The sequence below is a fragment of the Oryzias melastigma genome, linkage group LG9, assembly GCF_002922805.2.
Source record: "Oryzias melastigma strain HK-1 linkage group LG9, ASM292280v2, whole genome shotgun sequence".
Lineage (NCBI taxonomy): Eukaryota > Metazoa > Chordata > Actinopteri > Beloniformes > Adrianichthyidae > Oryzias > Oryzias melastigma.
The window spans coordinates 7,954,513-7,973,363 of record NC_050520.1 but is presented as its reverse complement, the minus strand read 5'-3'; the positions used below and the strand labels follow the sequence as shown (position 1 = coordinate 7,973,363).

The window sequence follows — 18,851 nt, the reverse complement described above, 5'->3', positions numbered from 1 at the left end:
CCAGCAAATGACACCCAAGGCAGCTGCCTAGGTTTCCTTTGCCCAGGGCCGGCCCTGATGATGTGTAAAGATGCACTAAAGTACGAAGCCCCTAAAGGGACATTGAAGAAATAGAAAAACTGAAGTTAAGACAACTGTTTGGTTACTATCTGGTGTGCACCAGATACTAACTGGTGCACACCAGATAGGAACTGTTTTTGTTTTTGTTTGTTTTTTTCTTTTTATGTCTCTTTAGGGGCTCCGTACTAAAGAGCTTCAACCGTCTTTTGTATGGGACACAATTTTTCAAATTTCACCCAAGAGCAAAATCAGAAAACAATAAAAAAAAAAAAACAGATTTTAATGACAAGTGATAATGATAAAGTAAAGAAAAAAAGGATAAGGTGAAATTCAATGTTTGTTTTGTTTTTCAGATTGTTGTTCAGATTACTTGATCAAGTTTCTGCAAGTTTCTTCATTTCCTCCTACATTTGGTGGAGCTGAATCATTCCTTTCTTTTATTATTTGGATTCCTCAGAATTCTTACTGTATTTAAGAATTATAACACTATTTCATGGGTTCTGAATCTTGTTTTCTTTCCTGTTATTGTTTTTAGTAAATTTGAATAGTTAAAGCTGAGACTGGCTCATATTTGAGCTAAGTTTATGTGTTTAGTTACATTTTTGTTTCATTGAAGGATGGTTTATTCATTTATTGTGAGTGGAATTAAAGTGAAAGGTCAACTTAAGCAAGTTTTTTTAAGGCTATAGCCAAAAGTACATCAAACAATGTCTTTTAGAAAGTTAAACCTAAAACCTGTTTGATCTCAACACATCTGGGTAAAATGTAGATGGCATACATTATAAATGCAAATGACTCATACAGACTGGATGATGATGTGGGCTGCTGTGCCAAGTTCTGGAAACTCACAAATGCATGGGGGCAACGTCCGGGGTGTGTGTGAACAGGACACTGTATGTGTGACAGCTAAACTCGGCTGAAAAATGGTCATAGGATATGATTTTTGAGTGGTTTTATTTTAGCATTTTTAATCGTTTATTTATTGAGATATAACTTATTTTTATAATAAAGTGTGCTTTGCCAAAGCTGGAGCACGGTTTATTTTCAATTTTATGTGGTTGTATAGCTAATGAGCTGTACCAGCTATAAAAAGCACCAAACTGTCCTAAATAAGCAAATTTGTTTTACATAACAGTTTTAATGAGCCTTCTTTTTAACAAAATCATACGCTTTTTTTAGTTTTTACGCTGCTGAGGATGTTTGGAACCAGAAATAGCTGCCATTGTTGACTTATTATTAAAAAATAATTGTGCGTCCGCTCGGCTCAGAGCTTTCAGTCACTGTAATGCTGGCATGCCTGCCTGTTGGAGCTGCTATAAAAGCTGCACCTCCTCGACTGCACCGTTATTTTCCTCCCTGCTTCACTTGGACAGAGACGCGCCTCAGTATGTCGGTGGCTCTGCGCGCACAGCTGCTGCTCTTCCTCATCTCCCTGTCGTCCAGGATGGGACTCACACGTTACATTGAGGTACCGTCAAGTTCAATTCCTTACACTTAGTCATAGTTTGGATTTTTAGGAACTTTCAAAGTTTTTGCATGTGCCTGCAGGTGAAATCTGTCACATGTTTCTGTCATATTTTGTGCAGGACAGTGAGGCTGCAGATGGAATATATTCTCTGCTCAGTTTTGCCCAGAAAAGAGAATCAGAGGACTTTATTTTCCGCCGACCTCTCAGTAAGAGCTGCTCCAAACAATGGCTTCATTCAGTAACTGATTAAGTCCAACAATGCAACACCTTCCACATCTGAAAGTAGTCTGAGATAAACAGGGAGCAGTAATGTGGGGAACGATAGGCAAAAGTAACTTCTTAACCCAAAAATGACTAAAAACACACTTTATAAACACCCTTTTAATGGGATTAATTCACATTTTTTATAATTTTTATCTATTATAGTTTGGTATCATTCAATATAAGTATCAATACTATAAAAGTCACTTTTTTTGGCCAGTTTTTGTATTAATATTTATAAATTGAGGGAAAAATGATTTCAATATTTTGAATTTAAACATATGGGTTTATTCATCAATAGAGTGTGATGGGTTGAAGATGATTCTGACTGAAGTGTTGATGCCGTTTGCAGGATGCTTGGACATGCTGGCTACCGAAGGCTACTTCACCTTCATGGCATCCCGCCCACAGCTGGCCTGTGCAGCTTTTGTCATTGCTGAGCCCAATGAGGTCATCAGTCTGGAGCTGTCTGATGTGAACATTGACTGCAGCGCTGGAGACTTCATCAAGGTTGTCCCACTCTCCAACACCCGCCTCCCCTGCGCACACACTGATCCCCAGACCCCAAGGAGCGGAATTCTATTTTTCTCCCTCTATTTGTTTAAAATTGTGCCAAACGGGGTGTAGGCACGATTAAGTGGCAAACCCCACAACCCCAGATCCTCTGCGCTTTGGTCACGTTGCCAAGAGGGATGTGTGGGATGCAAAGAGCTTTATTTCATAAGCCAAGCCTGCCGGTTAACTGGTGTGGGCCAAAGACGCTACAAAGGAAGAGTCAGTCTTTTAATAACAGTAACTTTAGGCTGAGGCGAGGGGGTGTGCAGAATAAAATATATACTTTTTGTACCTAGTTTTAAAATGGACAAAAAAAAAATCTCCAAAGAAAAATGATTGATATGTTAAAAAAAGAAAATGTATAGATATGTCCTGCCCTAAAATACAAAAGTATTGGATTTTGTGCAGTAATAGCAGCAAATGTTAAAAATTACTATTGATTTGATTGATTTATTGGTTTACTTCAAATATTTATTGTAGACATAACAACAAAATCTCAGACATTTATTATATTTATTATGGAAATAATGAAATGCTTCGATAAAAACGACAAGACCAAGGAAATAATTATTCATATACAGTTGCAATTATGCATACAATACACTTATGCCATAATAGATTCATTTAATATACCGATTATTAACTAAAGGAGTATGAAGAAGGGAACTTAAATAATCCCACCCATTCTGAGTTTTATATATATATATATAAGTGATAATGACTTATATGAACTTATGGAGATGTATTTCTTTCTCTTTTTCTTCATTTTGTTTGCTTATCTGTTATTAGTTTTTCTTATTGCTGTTCTTTTGTTAAAATAGCAAAATGAGATGAAAATGAAGCTTTTTTATTTTTTTGCTGCTTCAGATTTTTGACGGCTGGGTTCTGAAGGGGGAGAAGTTCCCCAGCAGTCACGACCATCCCCTGGCCCCACATGAGCGCTACACAGACTACTGCTCCTCCATGGCTCCAGGACTCAGCAGCCGGTCCTCTCAGAACGTGGCCATGATCTTCTTTCGCATTCACAGTCCTGACAGTGGCTTCACTCTTGCTGTGAAAAAAATGCACAACCCAATGCGTGAGTCTCACAACACATTTTGGTGGCCTGAGGAAGTCAAAAGCTTTTTTTGCATTTCAGTCAGATTATGTTTTTATTTTTTTATTATTGGCTTTCCCTTTTGTTGAGCTGTAGACCCAGTTGCTTGTTTCTATTCTGGCATGTTTGCCTCTCCTGATCATTTGTGCTCCGTCGAGCATTAATCAAAGCCAGGAGCGACATGAAGAGATTGACTGAGAGGGATGCACCTGTTTTCCAGCTGCTTGGCAAACACGGTGTTACCACTGTGTCAAGCAACATCACAATCACTGCCTGGATTTAAGACAAAGACACTGGGAGAGGAAGCGCTGCAGGATAACAAGGCGGTTAGAGCTGATTATTTTTATCTAAACAACATAAATTTAGGCTGGAGCGTAACTCTTTCACAATGACCATCAGCTAAAGCTGATTTAATGCTCCATAAATCCTTGATTCTTGTAAACAAAAATCTAATTACGTTTACGGTTTGTAGTGATGCAAGCAACTAAGAAAAAAAAAATAATGAAAGACGAATAAAAGCCATAAAGTGATGAAAAAAAACATTTTTTAATTTGATATTCAAGTATATATTTATTCTTTGACGGGTTTAACTTCTATAAAATTAATCTGAGTACCATTATAGAATCTGATTATGTCACATTTGTGACCTGAAGTGTTTCCAATCAGTTTCCATGGCGATGGAGAAGCGTTTGAAACTTGAAACCTGTTTGTGTGTTTGTGTGCAAAGCTTGCAACATCATGTCTCAGAGTCCGGAGGGCAGCTTCACCATGGTGATCCCACATCAGCGCATGAACTGCAGCTTCTCCGTCATCTACCCCGTGGAGATTCGGCTGACAGAACTCAGCTTAGGGGAGGCCAAGAGCAACGAGATCCGCCCTGTGGTACGTCACACACAACGTAATTACATAAAGTAAAATGTAGAGTAAAAATATTTTAAGTTGTTCCTGAAAAAACTTTGAACACAAAGGTGGTACTTTACCTGCACCTATGTATTTGATAATGTCGGAAGTAAAATTTAATTAAGAAAACATGTAAACAGAATATTTTCTTGTGTTCAGCGACAAAAACAGCTTTTTTTAAAACTTATTTTGAAACTATTAATAAAAAAAACACCATTACTTGATGTTAAAACATAATTTAAAATTACAAAAGGAACTTTAGAAGATTCAATTAACCTACAATAAAAGTAACTCACTTTCATGATGCTATAAAATGTAATTAAACCTAGTATCTGAGTTTCATTTATTTAATAAATTTGTGAAATATAAGCAATCTTTTTCTAACAAATGCCAAGAAAATTCTACTTTTATATTTATATTTTTCATTTTTTCTTGTAACCTCAGGTCTTTAAATGTAATGTAAAGTAAATTTAGTGTTTGATACTGTTTTGTTTATGTTATAGTCATTTGATGTTTTTTTATGTCAATGTATATGTAAAAAAAAGTTAATCATTCAAATACAAGTGTTTACATGTATCTTTGTGTATTAACCTAGAATATAGAATAGAACCTTAGAATATAGTGGTATAGCTAAGTAAATGTGTCGTGTGTATTTTTTCTCATCTGTTCTGCTTTTTCAATGTGATCATCAGAGAAATGTTGGCATTGAATCTTTGGACGTTATTGTAACTGAAAGCGTTCCAAAATGCAAAAAAAGTCATCCAAAATTTGTGGTTTCTGGCAGTCAGCTTGGATCTCTGTGACAACAAATCATTAAATATGTATTTTTATAAACATTTCTTTGGTTTTATAGCTCAACAGTGTAATGAAAAAAGAATGTAAAATTACTTATGTGCAAAAGTTTTATGAATGTGCAAAAATGTGAAATATTTTATTCTATGCGCAGAGAGTCAAAGCTAAACTTAATAAATGCAGCATGAGATCTGAGTCAGAAGAGGGCAGAAGTGGTGTTAATCAAGCTGATCAAACTGAACACCACGAGATGACTGATGAGCATTTTGGCAGCTGCTCTGACACTGGCTGCCAGACTCCTGACACTGTGATTAATTGTATGTTGGAAAATTTGCCACTTTTATGCCAAGTCATTTCTACCCAGATATTGAGGGAAAGTGTCTCTGTTCCAAAACCAAGTTACAAAGTCGACTTATGTGAATAGTTTTACAGATACATGAAAGATGTCCAGACATGGAGTGACCTAAATTTCTTGAATTAAACATACTTTTTAAATAAAATAAAAAAAGCATACATGTACATTATTTTATTTTATTTTATCCTTAGAGCCTCCAAATAGCTGTATTTGTAGGTATAGTTGTTTTAGGATATCTACTTTTCCCTGGAGTGATCGTCCCACCACGCTAGCTTCATCTCTCCACCCATATGTCCTGTTGATGCTGTGTTGCAGAGGCAGATGTTCTCTGGCTGTTCGGGGTCTGGGGACTATGTGGAGCTGCTGGGAGGGAATGGAGTGGACACCTCCAAGATGATCCCTGTCGCTGACCTCTGCTTCTCCCCCAGTGGACTTGGTGAGTCCACTTACTTTGCTATTTGATTCAAAGAAGAATAAATCTACTGGATGCCTTAATGCTCTAAGGAACACTTTGGAACCCAGTTCTGGGTTACGTAACGGCTGACTATTTTCAGTTTGTACTGATGCCCAACATGTGTTTTTGACTAAACCTGTATGAGTCCATGCCAGGTTAAAGTTGAAGTTATCAAGGCTTTAGTAAGGACATTGTCAACCACAGTGAAAGGATGAGAAGGTCCAAAACACAAGCTAAGTTATGAGTAGAAAAAATTTCTGCATTTCTGCAATTTTACTTTGTGTAAAAGCATTTCTGAATATTAAGATACTTCCTGAACATCTGGGATCATACAATAACTGGAGCATTTTCTGCTTGTTTCTTAGTACTTTTACACAAAACATATAAACTCTGATGTCTTTGCTTTCTCCCTTGCTTTAAAAAAAAATACATTTCTAACTTTAGAATCATTTCTAAAATCAAGATTGATACAAGCCTAAATTGGTAGAGTCCTCATTGAAAATAAAAGTCAAATTTAGATACTTTCTAACCAAGGACATTACCATTAACACATGAATTTAAAGTGTAACTATTCATCCTAGTAATACCCCACAATAATAATAACATAACTTTATTTTCTGATCCTGTTATTTAATCAAAACTCCTGGAAAAATTGTGTTTTGGAAACCCAAAAAGTAAATTTTCTTCAGGAACTTTGAAATTATGAAATTATTTACTGGAATTGACCTGATTTTATTATGAAAGGTTCTAGATTATGGAAAAGAGCCATCTCTGGATCCAGAACCAGAACTATTATGTTAGAATTATACAGAATCATAAAGATTCTTTGCACAAATTCATTTTTGTACTTTACTTGTCTAGTTGTGTCTAAGGAAAAATACTTCCAAGAATGCAGATTGTCACATCACTCCATGTGGTCCCCACATGCATTTCGATCAAATTCCACTGTAATCCATGCAAATAAAAAATACATACTGTAATAAAAGTTCAACAGGATGTCTGTATTTTATTTTTATGAGAAACTGGAGACTATAATCCAAAACTGTAAATCACTGGACTGAATAAAAAGACATCCAGCTTTGCTATGTAAGCGAAAATATGACACAACTTTGTTTCTTTGAACAAAATGAGCTCCAAGAACTTTGTACTTGTTTAATAATAATAATAATAATAATGTTAATAATAATAATAATAATAATAATAATAATAAAGAGTAACCAGGTAAGTTTAAATAAAATTAAAAAAACTCTGTTTTGGTAAATTTAACATCCCTGAATATGAATTGGATGACACTTTAGATAAAGTGCTGCAAAACACTGAATAAATGTTAATAAAGATAGTTAATCATTTGTTAAGCTTGTAAGGAGTTCATTAATATGGCCTTTGTTGACAATGGTCTCACTTTAGATGTTAATATTCTTACCAACCTCATTCGGCTAATTGTACAGATAAATGTCTTACTGACACCCTATAAACACAAAAAATAGTGTTAATAAAGCTTGTTAAGTATCTTATTATAAAGAGTTACCAAAAATGTGGATATATTATTCATATTTTTGTATTAAGTAAAAAAAATGTGCAGAAAAAAAGTGTATTTCTGCACAAGTAAAAATATATTTATTTTAAAAATGTCTCTGACAATTCTAACTATAGCTGTTGAAAACCAGCTGCAGTCATCAACATCTGCAACCATTCTAAAGGCTCCGATCAGTCACACTGCAGTACCTTGTGTTGCTCAATCTACGTAAGCAGGAAAACAAGGGTTCCATTATCTTGAATCCAACAGTGTGGACATAAATGATAACTTTTTTGGTCTTGTTGAAGAGTTCCACTCCAGCCTGACAAGATAATAAATGTGTTTGGATTTCTGTTGTACCAAAGTCTGTTTTCTCTTCGCCTTTTTGTGACCCTTCAGCCCAGATGAAGATTGGCTGTGATAACTCAGTGGTGAGGCTGGTGTCCAGTGGGAACTATATCAACCGCGTTTCCTTCCAGTACCGACTACTGGATCAGAATGAGTTACCCAAGACCAGAGAGAACAGCCTGGAGGATTTCTGCAGAATGGAATGATGCACACATTTAAAAGCACACACACAGACAATCATTACAAATGAAAAATCATCAGTTATTGTAAAATAAACAAGTAAAAAAAACATGTATGATTAAATAATACCATATGTCTGCAGTTTCCATTGTATTTAAAAATGTTTTATTGTGTGGACTGATTAACATATCTATTTAGATAATAATTCTGGTTTCTAAATAAATGAATGATGGTGTATTTTTATTATTTTCTATTTAGTATTGTGACATGATGTCACACATTATATTTATTGGTAAAAGCTTTATTTTTCTGTTAGTTTCTTTTAGGTCCACTCTTTTATCTCTATATTGCCTTGCCATTCAAAAGAATAAATTCAACTTGCATGATAAAGCACATTTTGATGTAGTGGTTTTGTGAGCGTCTCTGTGTTTCTGAACTGATTTTAGTTTGAAAAAAAAAATTAAATGCTTACTTGGAGTCTGTTTTATGATTTCCCTTTGTTTAAAGTCTATTTCATAACTACACAGAATGAGTGAATGTCAAAGTGTTTTGGTTTACTGATCTAGTATATTGTTTTCTAGATTTCAGACAAATTGAAAAATTATTTTAGAACAAAAGCTCTTGCCCTTTGTCGAATAATTTATATGTCAAGTACATTTTAAAACTTGCATTATGCTGGCCATTTGCATGATATTACACTGAACTAATGCATACTTGTGCTTTTCTTTTCTCTTAATTTGATTATAAAGGCAATTATATTGTGATTTTTCCTGAGATTTTAAGGATTTTTTTGCACAGTAGCTGAAACTCAAATGGGAGTTTTGGGTAGGTGTCTTTGGTAGATTGGAATTAGTCATGAACTTGGACACATCCAGGAAACCTATCTTACTGAGTGAATCTGAATCTGTTTATCTCTTGCTTTTGTTTGAGTCGTTTTATTAACTTTTATTTAAGGATAAATATTTTTTAGTTTCCTGCAGCTGCTCAGTGGAATTAGTATGTTGCAAAACTGTAGGAAATACGAAACAAAATCCTAAAAGCGTGCCTCATTTTTTCATTATTTGGCTGTAAATTTGATACACAAGGGTCTTTAACAAAATCAATAAGATTCAATAATGAATGCTGTTTGAATCCATGACATTTTGTTGTCATCAGTTCTCCACACCGTGGCCTTTCTACCATTCCAAAGGTCATTGCACCTTTTTGCTCTGCGGTTGATTGTGAAATGACGGCTTTCATCTGTGCGTCTATCATCACCGCCGGCTTTGTTTTAAACAGCGCCAGCTGGATCTCCTGCTCTGATGCTGGATAATATTTCACTAGAAGACCAAAAAAAAAGAATAAATTATACATGTAGTAATAACTGCAATTTAAGGTATTCCGGAGCAGGTAAAAAAAATGTAGTACAAAAACCAGGATGGTTTGGGATTATTATGACCCACACAACTTTTTTTTTTTTTTTTTGGAATGGAATGAACCATCTCTGTTTTACAGAATCACAACCTCAACTGTTGCCCCTAAGGTGAGAAGAAGACACCCCCCCGAAAAATGTAATATTTAATGGTTTCAGTGTGTCTTCTGCTAGATGTAGAAGAGCTAATAAGTGTATTTATGATCAATGATAATATTTGAATTATTCAATGTGTTCGTGGATGTATTCATAAGTATGTATACAGTGGTGGATTTAACAGTTTGGGGGGCCCAGGTGAACAATAGCAAGGGGCCCCATGCAGTATTTTCATTATTTATTTTTTTAATCCTTACCTAGGGTGAAACTGCAAATAACTTCTCTACTGCTCCACTTTCAGGCGGCATTAATGTCAAGAATCCAAAAGTTATGATAAGCATTTAAAAACTGAAATTACACTTAAATGTTAAAGAAATTAATTTTACATTTATTGTTTTTACTTGGAAAAAAAAAAACACTAAATTTATTGAATGTGCTAATTTGTTAGGAAGATAAAACACTTCCACATGATCAGTCTTATACAATTTTGGGTGTTTTTTTTAATGATTGAGCTGAATAATTATGGCTGTAAAATGTACGTTTGACACTTTTATGAAGTATTCAGTGTTTGGGGCCCAGGTGATCGCCTATTTTTGCCATATATATATATATATATATATATATATATATATATATATATATATATATATATATGTCCCTTTGTAATCTTTGGTTTGATTTTTGTTTTGATTGGTTGAAATAATTTCCAGTTCCAATAAATGTATTCAATCACTCATTAGAACATTTAAGTTCACTTATGTTCATATAGAAAAAACATTATATACAAATTTCAGTTAAGTACAACATATTATTTTTATGGATAAATATTAGCTGTGTTATATTGAACTGTACCAAGTGTCAAACTGCAAATATTAGGGCTGGATTGATAAAATTGATGATTCGATCTGAACCAATCTAAGCTTAGTAGATCAATAATCGATCCATAAAAGTAGAGAGCAATCTAACGGATAATGCTGAATTTTGCTATCTTGATGCAAACATTTAATGGGATTTCCCACTGGAAGGCTAATGCTAACGCTTGGTTGACATAAACATACATTGCTGACTCTTTCTAAACTTATAGAAATGCATTTTCCAAACTCCTTTAAGGAAATATTTCTTAAAGTAATCATTTGTGGTCTAAAGCAGCATTTTGTTGTTCATTTTTTCTTCTTCTTCTGGAATAAGGTGTAATGCTTTAGCGTGATTGCCACCTAGTGGCCAAACTGAAACTCCCCCCAGGAGAGGCAGAACAATTGTTGGACCTTTTCCGTTTGAGAATCCATGTGACCCTGGATGGTAGTAACAATCTCATTATAATTTAACTAATACACTTTACAGTATGTGAACTGTATCAGATTAATATGAAAATCTTAAAACAAATATATATATCAAGGCTCTGGTGAATCGAATCAAATCCATTCTGGAAATCATTGGTGATACCCAGCCCTGGTAAATCTGGATATTTTAGACTAAATCCCTTCAGAATTATAGGAGTGGATGTGCCTGTGATGATTCATAGTTACAGTATAACTATGTATGTTTTTCTTCTGTACTAAGACATGATTTTGGGAGCCCATATTAAGCAGTGACGCATGTCTTTCTTTGTTTATTTGTAATCCAATCTTTTCCATTAATAGTCCATGTAAAATCCTTCATAGTAGGGAAATGACGTTCAAAATGAAGATTAAAAACAGGAATAAAATGGCACACTACAGTATTTATTAACACTGACTGTCAACTGACAGACCCCCTGACCGCCGATCTCTGTCACTGCTACTGTACGGCAGAATGTCCTGAGTCTGAATGAACGTGCAGCTCCTAATGGGATTATACCAAAAGCCTCAGTGCTCTTATTCCCCTCGACATCCGTCTTACTGGCTTGCATTTGATCTTTCCCTTACGTGGGATTAATCTGGAATCTACTCAGCTGTAATGATTCCATTAACCAGCGGATGTATTTTTTCGCTCGATGTGTTGCAATTTTCAGACTTCATTAGAGACTGAAATGTACTAAAGATGCCGCAGAAAAAAAATAGATCTTTGATGATTTACTTCAGCTATGCAGAGCAGCTGTCTTTGATAGTCTGCAGCCATTTTTAAGTGGGTTATTATTACAAAATGTCAGTGTAGGATAAATAATGTGACCGATATGAATTTATAGAAATATCCGAATAGACATGAATGAGTATTTCTTTTCTTCTATCTTGCTCTCCACTGAGCTTTACTCTAAACTTGTTTACACAATATTGCTCATTCCTTCTGTCTTTTTACTAAAACAAAAACTTCATACAGAATTTGCTTGTTTGAGCTAGAATACTGTAGAAAATATGATTTACAGAGACAAAAAAGTTTGTCTAAATTTTAACTTTTACTTGCCCAATTTAGATTTCTGTACTTACTGATTTTGTTTTTAAAACATTCACAAATACAATTAATGACAAATGCTGCAGGTTTTTTGGTACAACACTGGGCTTCTTAAATGAATACAAGTCCAGTATGAAGAATCATAACAGCAAAGTGGAAAAAGTAAAAAAAAAAAGAAAAACTAATTCAAATGTGTGTTTATAGTACCTTTTGTTATTATCGTTAACCTGAATACGTATGTAAACCTTCAAAAAGTACAATTTGTCTTAGTGCAATTTACTTAATTTATTTTTTTGATTTCTGAAACTGGATTTGGTATAAGCATTTAGGCAACAAAGCCACACATTCAATAATCTGTATGCACTTGGTCAAGAAGTTTTTTTTTTTTTTTTTTTAAGAAATTTTGGCTTAAAGCTACTTACTTATTATATGTGTGTTATTTTTCACTTTAGTGTTGCAGTATTAGCTTAAATAGTAACACTACAACTACTGCACAGTCATTTCTACTGAAAATTTAACATAAAAAATCAAGAGAAAGAAAACACAAAACGGCTACAAAATATTAACAGAATTTCTATTGCAGTCAGCAGGACTATCAACCACAACTGACATTTATTTAAAACTAAAACACCCATAAACTACCTTCATGTATTTCAACAAAACAAGGAAATAATCACTGTTTGAGTCACATCCTTTTAAACATAAAAAAAACACAATCTAATGGTTTAAAAACCTAATTCAGAAAAGGCGTGACAATATATTTTTGAAGAAGCTCAAAGAGAAAGCACAAATAAGGACATTTGTGTTTCTTAAAGCGTACTGATATTTTTTCATGTGACCCAGTTTAATCAAGCACTAAATGTTCAGATATGTTAAAAATAGATTCATTCACAGCCCATTTTCACAACTGTAAATCCTGAAGTATGTCTTTGCTCAATCTGCAAAAGCTGCACTGGTGCGTGAGTAAAAGATTGGACAGAGAAAGCACTCTAAATGAACTTCACAGACAAACATCCTATCTAGAGAATTTACATGTGGAACTCTTCATAAGGGTTCTAGCAGTGTTGGGTAAATTACTTTTAAAGAGTGATTGATTACTTTACTCTAATTATTGAACAAAACTGTTATTAATTTACATTACTCACTCCCAAATTTAAAAAGTAATTCACTACTCATTGCCTTACTTTACTTTTTTCCACGCATACAAATTCTCAAGAGAATAAAGATAGTACAAACAAGATATCTTTGTAAAATCTACAAAATAAAAACAAGTAAGCTACACAAGCAAGGATTTTAGCATTATTTTTACCACATGAACATGAGAAGACGTACAATGTATAGTAGCGTATAGTGTATAGACAGGTTGCTCATTGACACTAGGGCAGTGGAAAGCAATTCCTCTCTGTACCATAATTTCGATTTTACTGAAATGCTTTTACTTTTTTTCAACAAACTGGAAACTATTCAAATATTTCCAGAATGCCCCAAAAAATCCATCCACGTCCATATTTTAGCTCTCTTCGTCTTACTTTAACCAATCTACAATTCTAGATTAGTGCCCATGTGTCAATGACTTTTTTTAATTTAAGTATCCATTTTGTTTCATTTAACCAAGAGACAATGTCAGAGTCAACTGTTTGCACAAATTCACTTGTTCTGTTAATCACTTATGGTTTCACTGCACCAAAATGTGAGTACTGAGGTAATGAGGGTTCCTGTAGTCTAGTAATTGTAATGTAATTACTGAAATTTGAACTATAATTTGTTTGTTTTACTCCCTTACTGACAAAAGTAAGCCAACCCTGATTATTAAAAATGATGACTCCTGTAAGAACAACAAAGGAAAAATAAAACCACAGACTGTTGTAAATTATTCTAGAAAATGTAAAGTGGTAGAGGTTGCATTCAAATATATGATCTTGCATCTGAATCTGTGAAGATGATGGAATAAAGACAATAAACTAAAGTAAATTGTTAATTAAAGATTGCATGAACTCCTAAAAATAATCATATTATTCTAGTGAACCTAAAAGCTTAAAGCTGATCACAGATTTTTATAATTGATATTGTTTACTGAGAGATAAATCACGGATACAGGTATTAAAATATAGTATATTATATGTGAATGCTAAAAAAAGAAGAAAAAAAATATTCCAAGTTGAATTAGACTTTTTATTCATGTTTTTTTGTCAGCATCTCCCTGCATGTACAGTATGTTAATCTATGGGTGTTTGAGTCACATTTGGGTTATCTCTCTACTGCCCTCTATTGTCTTCTTTCTTTAACTACACACAGTATGAAACAATGACCCACAAATTTTAGTTTTCTAAACAAATATTTATTGGATTAGCTTTACATTTTATAATAAAATGAAGTGACTGAAATGAAGTAATAGAGCACATGCATTTTTAAAACTCTATTGTTGCCATTTCATGTGGTTGGAGTCTCCCTCAGACCCCAAAATGTTACAAGACAGTTCACAATTACAGCAGTCATTTCTTTTATTCATCATTCTCAGTACCATCATCATCTTACCAAGCATGCTGTCTTAACAGTGCAATAATGGAGCGACAAAGAACCTCGTAAGTTTTGCTCCATTACACATCTGTTCAGCACAGCTTCAGTAAACGCCGTCACTTCTCCTGCTCTTTCCTCGATCACGTTTTCAGCAAATGAGGCGCTTAGACATAAAAAGTTACAATAAATGCTGTGATTTTACAAAACAATGCACATAAGAGTGTTTAAAAGCTTTAGCGTATTGACTGCTTTCAAAGGCAACACTAAATAAAAATCAATTTATAAACAAAATATTATTAAAGCTTGAAAAATACAGATTTTTTTAAGCACCTGAATTGTGTGTAAATGGAAAAAACCTGAATAATCCTTGCCTCACTATATTTCCTGCATCAGTTCCCCATTAACATCCATTCATAATATGTACAGTTTCTGAGCTATTTAGTGTGTGTCTGTAAGAGCATTAATAGATTTACGTCATTAATCTGCTGCCAGAAAAAGAAGAACATCTCAGAAACACACTTTGGGAGAAAGGATTTGAAAGGACCACTCATGCAAATAATTAAATCATTAACTGATGACATGGTTTTTTTTAAATTATATCCCATAATGCTCAGCATTTCCTCACATCATGTAAACAGGATAGAGCTGTACATGTATAGTATTATTTGACCCTCCTCACTCTGGCCTGTCTGCTCTGTTTGCCTGACAGTAATGAGCTTGGCCTTTTACTCCCGGGATTAAAGACATTGTGTAGGAGGCTGTGGAGGTCTGAATGCCAGGTTAACCACCTGCTGCTCGGGAGTAATCATCAATTGGTCACTTTTTATTATCAACTTTAACAATAAAGTTTGTTGGGAGGTAATCTTGGTGACTTATTTTTTAATTTATGTATCCTAAACCTACCTTAAAACAGACAGAAAAATAATAAATTCAACTTGATTTTACATTAACAGTCTTTATAAAAAGCCCTACAGCATGCTTTTAGTTTCAATAAGTAGACATTAATCTAAATACACTAGTAGCACACTTCAAGTTACACAACCTAACTGTCCATTTCAACCTCCAATATTTAAGGTTACTTAAAAAATACTTTATTGATCCCAGCTTGGTAAGTGTAGTTGTTGCCGTGACCTTGTACAAGCTAAAATAACAACAAACAAACCAACAATGACTGACAAAAATCAGGGAAGGAAACAGTCAGATAACAGCTTTTAGAAAACAAACAATAAATGAGTTTATTTATGCCTGACTTGAAAGTATAGGATACTTTGGAATAAAGAGATGGACAAGGATTTCACTCAGATTTCATTTATTTTTCATTTGAAGCAGTGATTTCAGTTTTTTGTTATTAGTAATGGTTTTACTGTAGTAGTTTTGCTCTGGGTTTTGCTTCAAGTGTGGTATTTTGGACTTTCAAGTTGAGCTTTTACTTTCCTCTTCAATTTCTTGAACTTTCTTTTCTTTCTTCTTTGTGCTTGATTTTGCTTTAACTTTGATCTTGGCTTTAAGATTTCCCTTTGTTTTTCTTCTGGTTTTCCTTTTACTTTCCTTTGGCTTTTCTTCAGCCTTCACTCCAGCTTTCCTTTAGTTTTCACTTTAGCTTCAGTTTTCTTCAGCTCCAGTTTTAAGGTTCCTTCCGGTTTCTTTCGCCTTTGCTTTAGCTCAGCTTCACTTTAGCTTCCTTCAGGTGAAAATCCCTTCAGCATCTGTCGAAAACCTTTTCAGTTTCTCTTGGAAACCTTTTCTGCTCCACTTGAAATTCTTTTCAGGTGAAAAACCTTGAACAGCAGAAGGAAAACCACCAGGTAAGCAACTAAAACAGCTTCAGGCAGCAGGTAAGTAACTAAATGCCAGAGAGCAAAAAGCAGACCATCCAAAAACTTGACTGCAGTCAGGGATGAAAAGCAAGGGCTTACCGGCTGCCTCTTCAGTTTTCCATAAGTATCCTTTTTCCACACAGGTTCAGAGTTTTTTGCTTACAGAAGAGATCTTCTCTAGCTCTTTTATACAATCAGAGTGGAAGCACACACTGCTGATCAGTGATGAGATCCACCTGATGTCCTGCTAGGAGGGCGGAGCCAACAGAGGAGGAAGAGCTGAACTGGGAGATTGCCAAAACAAGGATGATGAATGATATAGGAATGATCTCCTGTACAAATCTGTCACACAGTGGTGTAGTGGTTTGCACTCTCACCTCAAAGTGAGTGAGAAGGCTCTGGTTTGAATCCCAGGTAGGACCTTTCTGTGTGGAGTTTGCATGTTCTTCCTGTGCATCTATGGGTTTGTCAAGCGTCCTCCTACAGTCCAAAAACGAGTTTCATCAACTCTAAATTGTTCCCAGGTGTATGTGGCTATGCAACAGACTGGTGATCCATCCACAGTGTACCCCAGCTTTTCCTAAGAGTAGCTGGGATAGGCTCCAGTTACCCCATGACCCTGAAAGGGATTGAAACATGGATGGATGTTGTGTAAGGCAATTGTTGGAGTAAATGAATGATATGTCACTAGTGCAGGGGTCTGCAACCTTTAACGCTAAAAGAGCCATTTGGTCTAATTTCTCACAGATCAAACCCAACGAGACCCACAAAGTGAGAGAGTCACAGAGTGCTAATATTTGCATGGTAGCCGTTTTGGCAAATTTAGGCTTTTTTAGGACATTTCAAAGTTTAGCTATTTTTTCTGCTTCATGCTAGTGTCACAAATGGGAAGACAGCTGGTTCCACGTGCAGCAGGTTTATTAATAGTTCACAAAACTAAATCAGGGTCAGGCCGGCAGATGTCAATCAGGAGCATGGGAAAATCCAAGAAGACAGTAAGTGGTCAGGGTCCAGGCGAGGGTCAAGGCAGGCGGCAGGCAATCAGAGATAAAGCAGGGTCAGAGACAGAAGATCAGGTCCAGGTAGAACCGCTCAGTAATGCAGGCAGAGTGGCACAAACAATACTTTGCACTGAGTGTGTATCTGTGTGCTGATTAAGAAGCAGGTGGGTGATTATCTGATTGGAGACAGCTGAGCAAGAACCAGGAACTGTGAGCTGGGGCTGCTGGGAGATGAAGTTCAGTTAGTATTCTGGTGACTGTTCCCACTGGGGACCAGAGGGGAAGTCTACTTTGGGCTACTTTGGCATTTAGCTAATATTTTAGCTGGCTATCAGCTTTAGCATCTTCAGCTATCAGCACTAAGATCTTCAATACAGCTTAGAGCATTCACACTAGCATTATAGCAAGTAATGCTATAGATCTAGTTCATAATTATGTTAAAAAGTTATGGTTTTAAAGTTTAAAAATTTCGTTTCAGTGTGTTCAGTAAATCTTTATCCTGTTCGGCCCGCGAGCTAAGATCTGTTTTGGATTTTGACCCCTTGTGCAATTGAGTTTGACACCCTTACTTTAAGTGGTTGTTTTTCCTTTCTGTACTAATTGTTGAGTTGCTCTACAATTAGGGTTGAAATAAAAATAGAATCTTTTTTTAAATTGTATCAATAGCTGCAGCATCCTGTCTGTCAGTACATATGTATGGTAATGCTGACAGTTGGGGTCAGAGTTCACAATACACTTTTATTTTACTTGTAAATATGCCGCCATGACACTGAAAGCAGAAATAAACCTAGAGTGAATATTGGTGAGACGCTAACAAAGAGGTAAATGTAGAACGCAAAGTCAAAGCACACCTCAGTTTATGATTAGTTTATTGAGATTAGAATTCATGAACATGTAAGGACATTTTGTGCGCTGAAGTTAGTGCATCCCTATACATGACATGAATGAGAAATTAGTAAGACAAGCAGCCACTCGAGTGCCTGTTCTGCTCCAACTCCTCCTGAAGAGAAGGCCTTCACTTCCTGAACTGAGGGATTGGTGCAGGAATCTTGATGTCCTGTCCTCTCTCCAGTCTTTTCTCGCACTCAATTAGGTAGTTGACTCCATCAATCACTAACTGTACCAGCTCCACCTGTGGAGAAACCAGAAACAGATTCAGAAGGATGCTAACTTTAACGCTTTAACATCTGAGGCGTCGCCGGTGACGCTTAAACACAAAATCTTTAACATAATGTAACTTTTCTTGTAATTCCAGTAGATTGTTCAGAATCTGCTGGAATTAGGTTAATTGTGTTAAAGGTTGAAAAGTTACACTAAATCAAAGAACAAAAACACTGGAGCTTTGGTGTTAAAGAGTTAAAACAGAAGATTTGTTCTCTAAAATGAACAAAGGAAAAAATATACAGAATAACTCGTAAAGTATGCAGTCATAAGCATTAGTTGAGGTTAACTAGCTTAAACTTGTAAATATTTTTCCAGTATATGCTTCTAATCTTTTAGCTGCACATCGATTTCGAGAATATCCACATCCTGTTGTCTTTCTAGACTGTTTTATTTAAAATTTTGATGACTTTAGACTTAAAATGCTTATAAAATTGAGAAATTGTTGAGAGATCAGTATCATTTCTATTGCTACTTCAGACTATTAAAAAGTAGC

At 35.0% G+C, this 18,851-nt stretch overlaps 2 protein-coding genes and 2 long non-coding RNA genes across 4 annotated transcripts in view; 2 read left to right on the top strand and 2 right to left on the bottom strand.

Moving 5' to 3' along the window:
- The first annotated feature begins 1,385 nt into the window (after positions 1-1,385).
- On the top strand, positions 1,386-8,380 carry LOC112147950 (corticotropin-releasing factor-binding protein). Its single transcript, XM_024274656.2, has 7 exons — positions 1,386-1,528; positions 1,647-1,734; positions 2,142-2,299; positions 3,212-3,422; positions 4,168-4,322; positions 5,803-5,923; positions 7,857-8,380. The coding sequence occupies exons 1-7, from the start codon at positions 1,448-1,450 to the stop codon at positions 8,009-8,011; spliced, it is 969 nt and encodes a 322-aa protein (XP_024130424.1). The 5' UTR covers positions 1,386-1,447; the 3' UTR covers positions 8,012-8,380.
- Positions 8,381-15,828: 7,448 nt separating this feature from the next.
- LOC118599182 lies at positions 15,829-16,432 on the bottom strand. The gene is made up of 2 exons (XR_004948478.1): positions 16,293-16,432; positions 15,829-16,154 (listed from the first exon to the last, which is right to left on the bottom strand). It is a non-coding gene; the product is annotated as an uncharacterized LOC118599182 (long non-coding RNA).
- Positions 16,433-16,483: 51 nt separating this feature from the next.
- LOC112148918 overlaps positions 16,484-18,851 on the top strand; it is a 7,065-nt gene continuing 4,697 nt past the window's right edge. The window contains exon 1 of the long non-coding RNA XR_002919715.2: positions 16,484-16,607. This is a non-coding gene — a long non-coding RNA (uncharacterized LOC112148918). The remainder of the gene's footprint in view (positions 16,608-18,851) is intronic.
- The window catches only part of LOC112148917 (creatine kinase U-type, mitochondrial), a 4,440-nt gene continuing 3,635 nt past the window's right edge, over positions 18,047-18,851 (bottom strand). Inside the window, exon 10 of the mRNA XM_024276335.2 lies at positions 18,047-18,326. Coding sequence (XP_024132103.1) covers positions 18,210-18,326 — 117 coding nt within the window. The 3' untranslated portion in view covers positions 18,047-18,209. The remainder of the gene's footprint in view (positions 18,327-18,851) is intronic.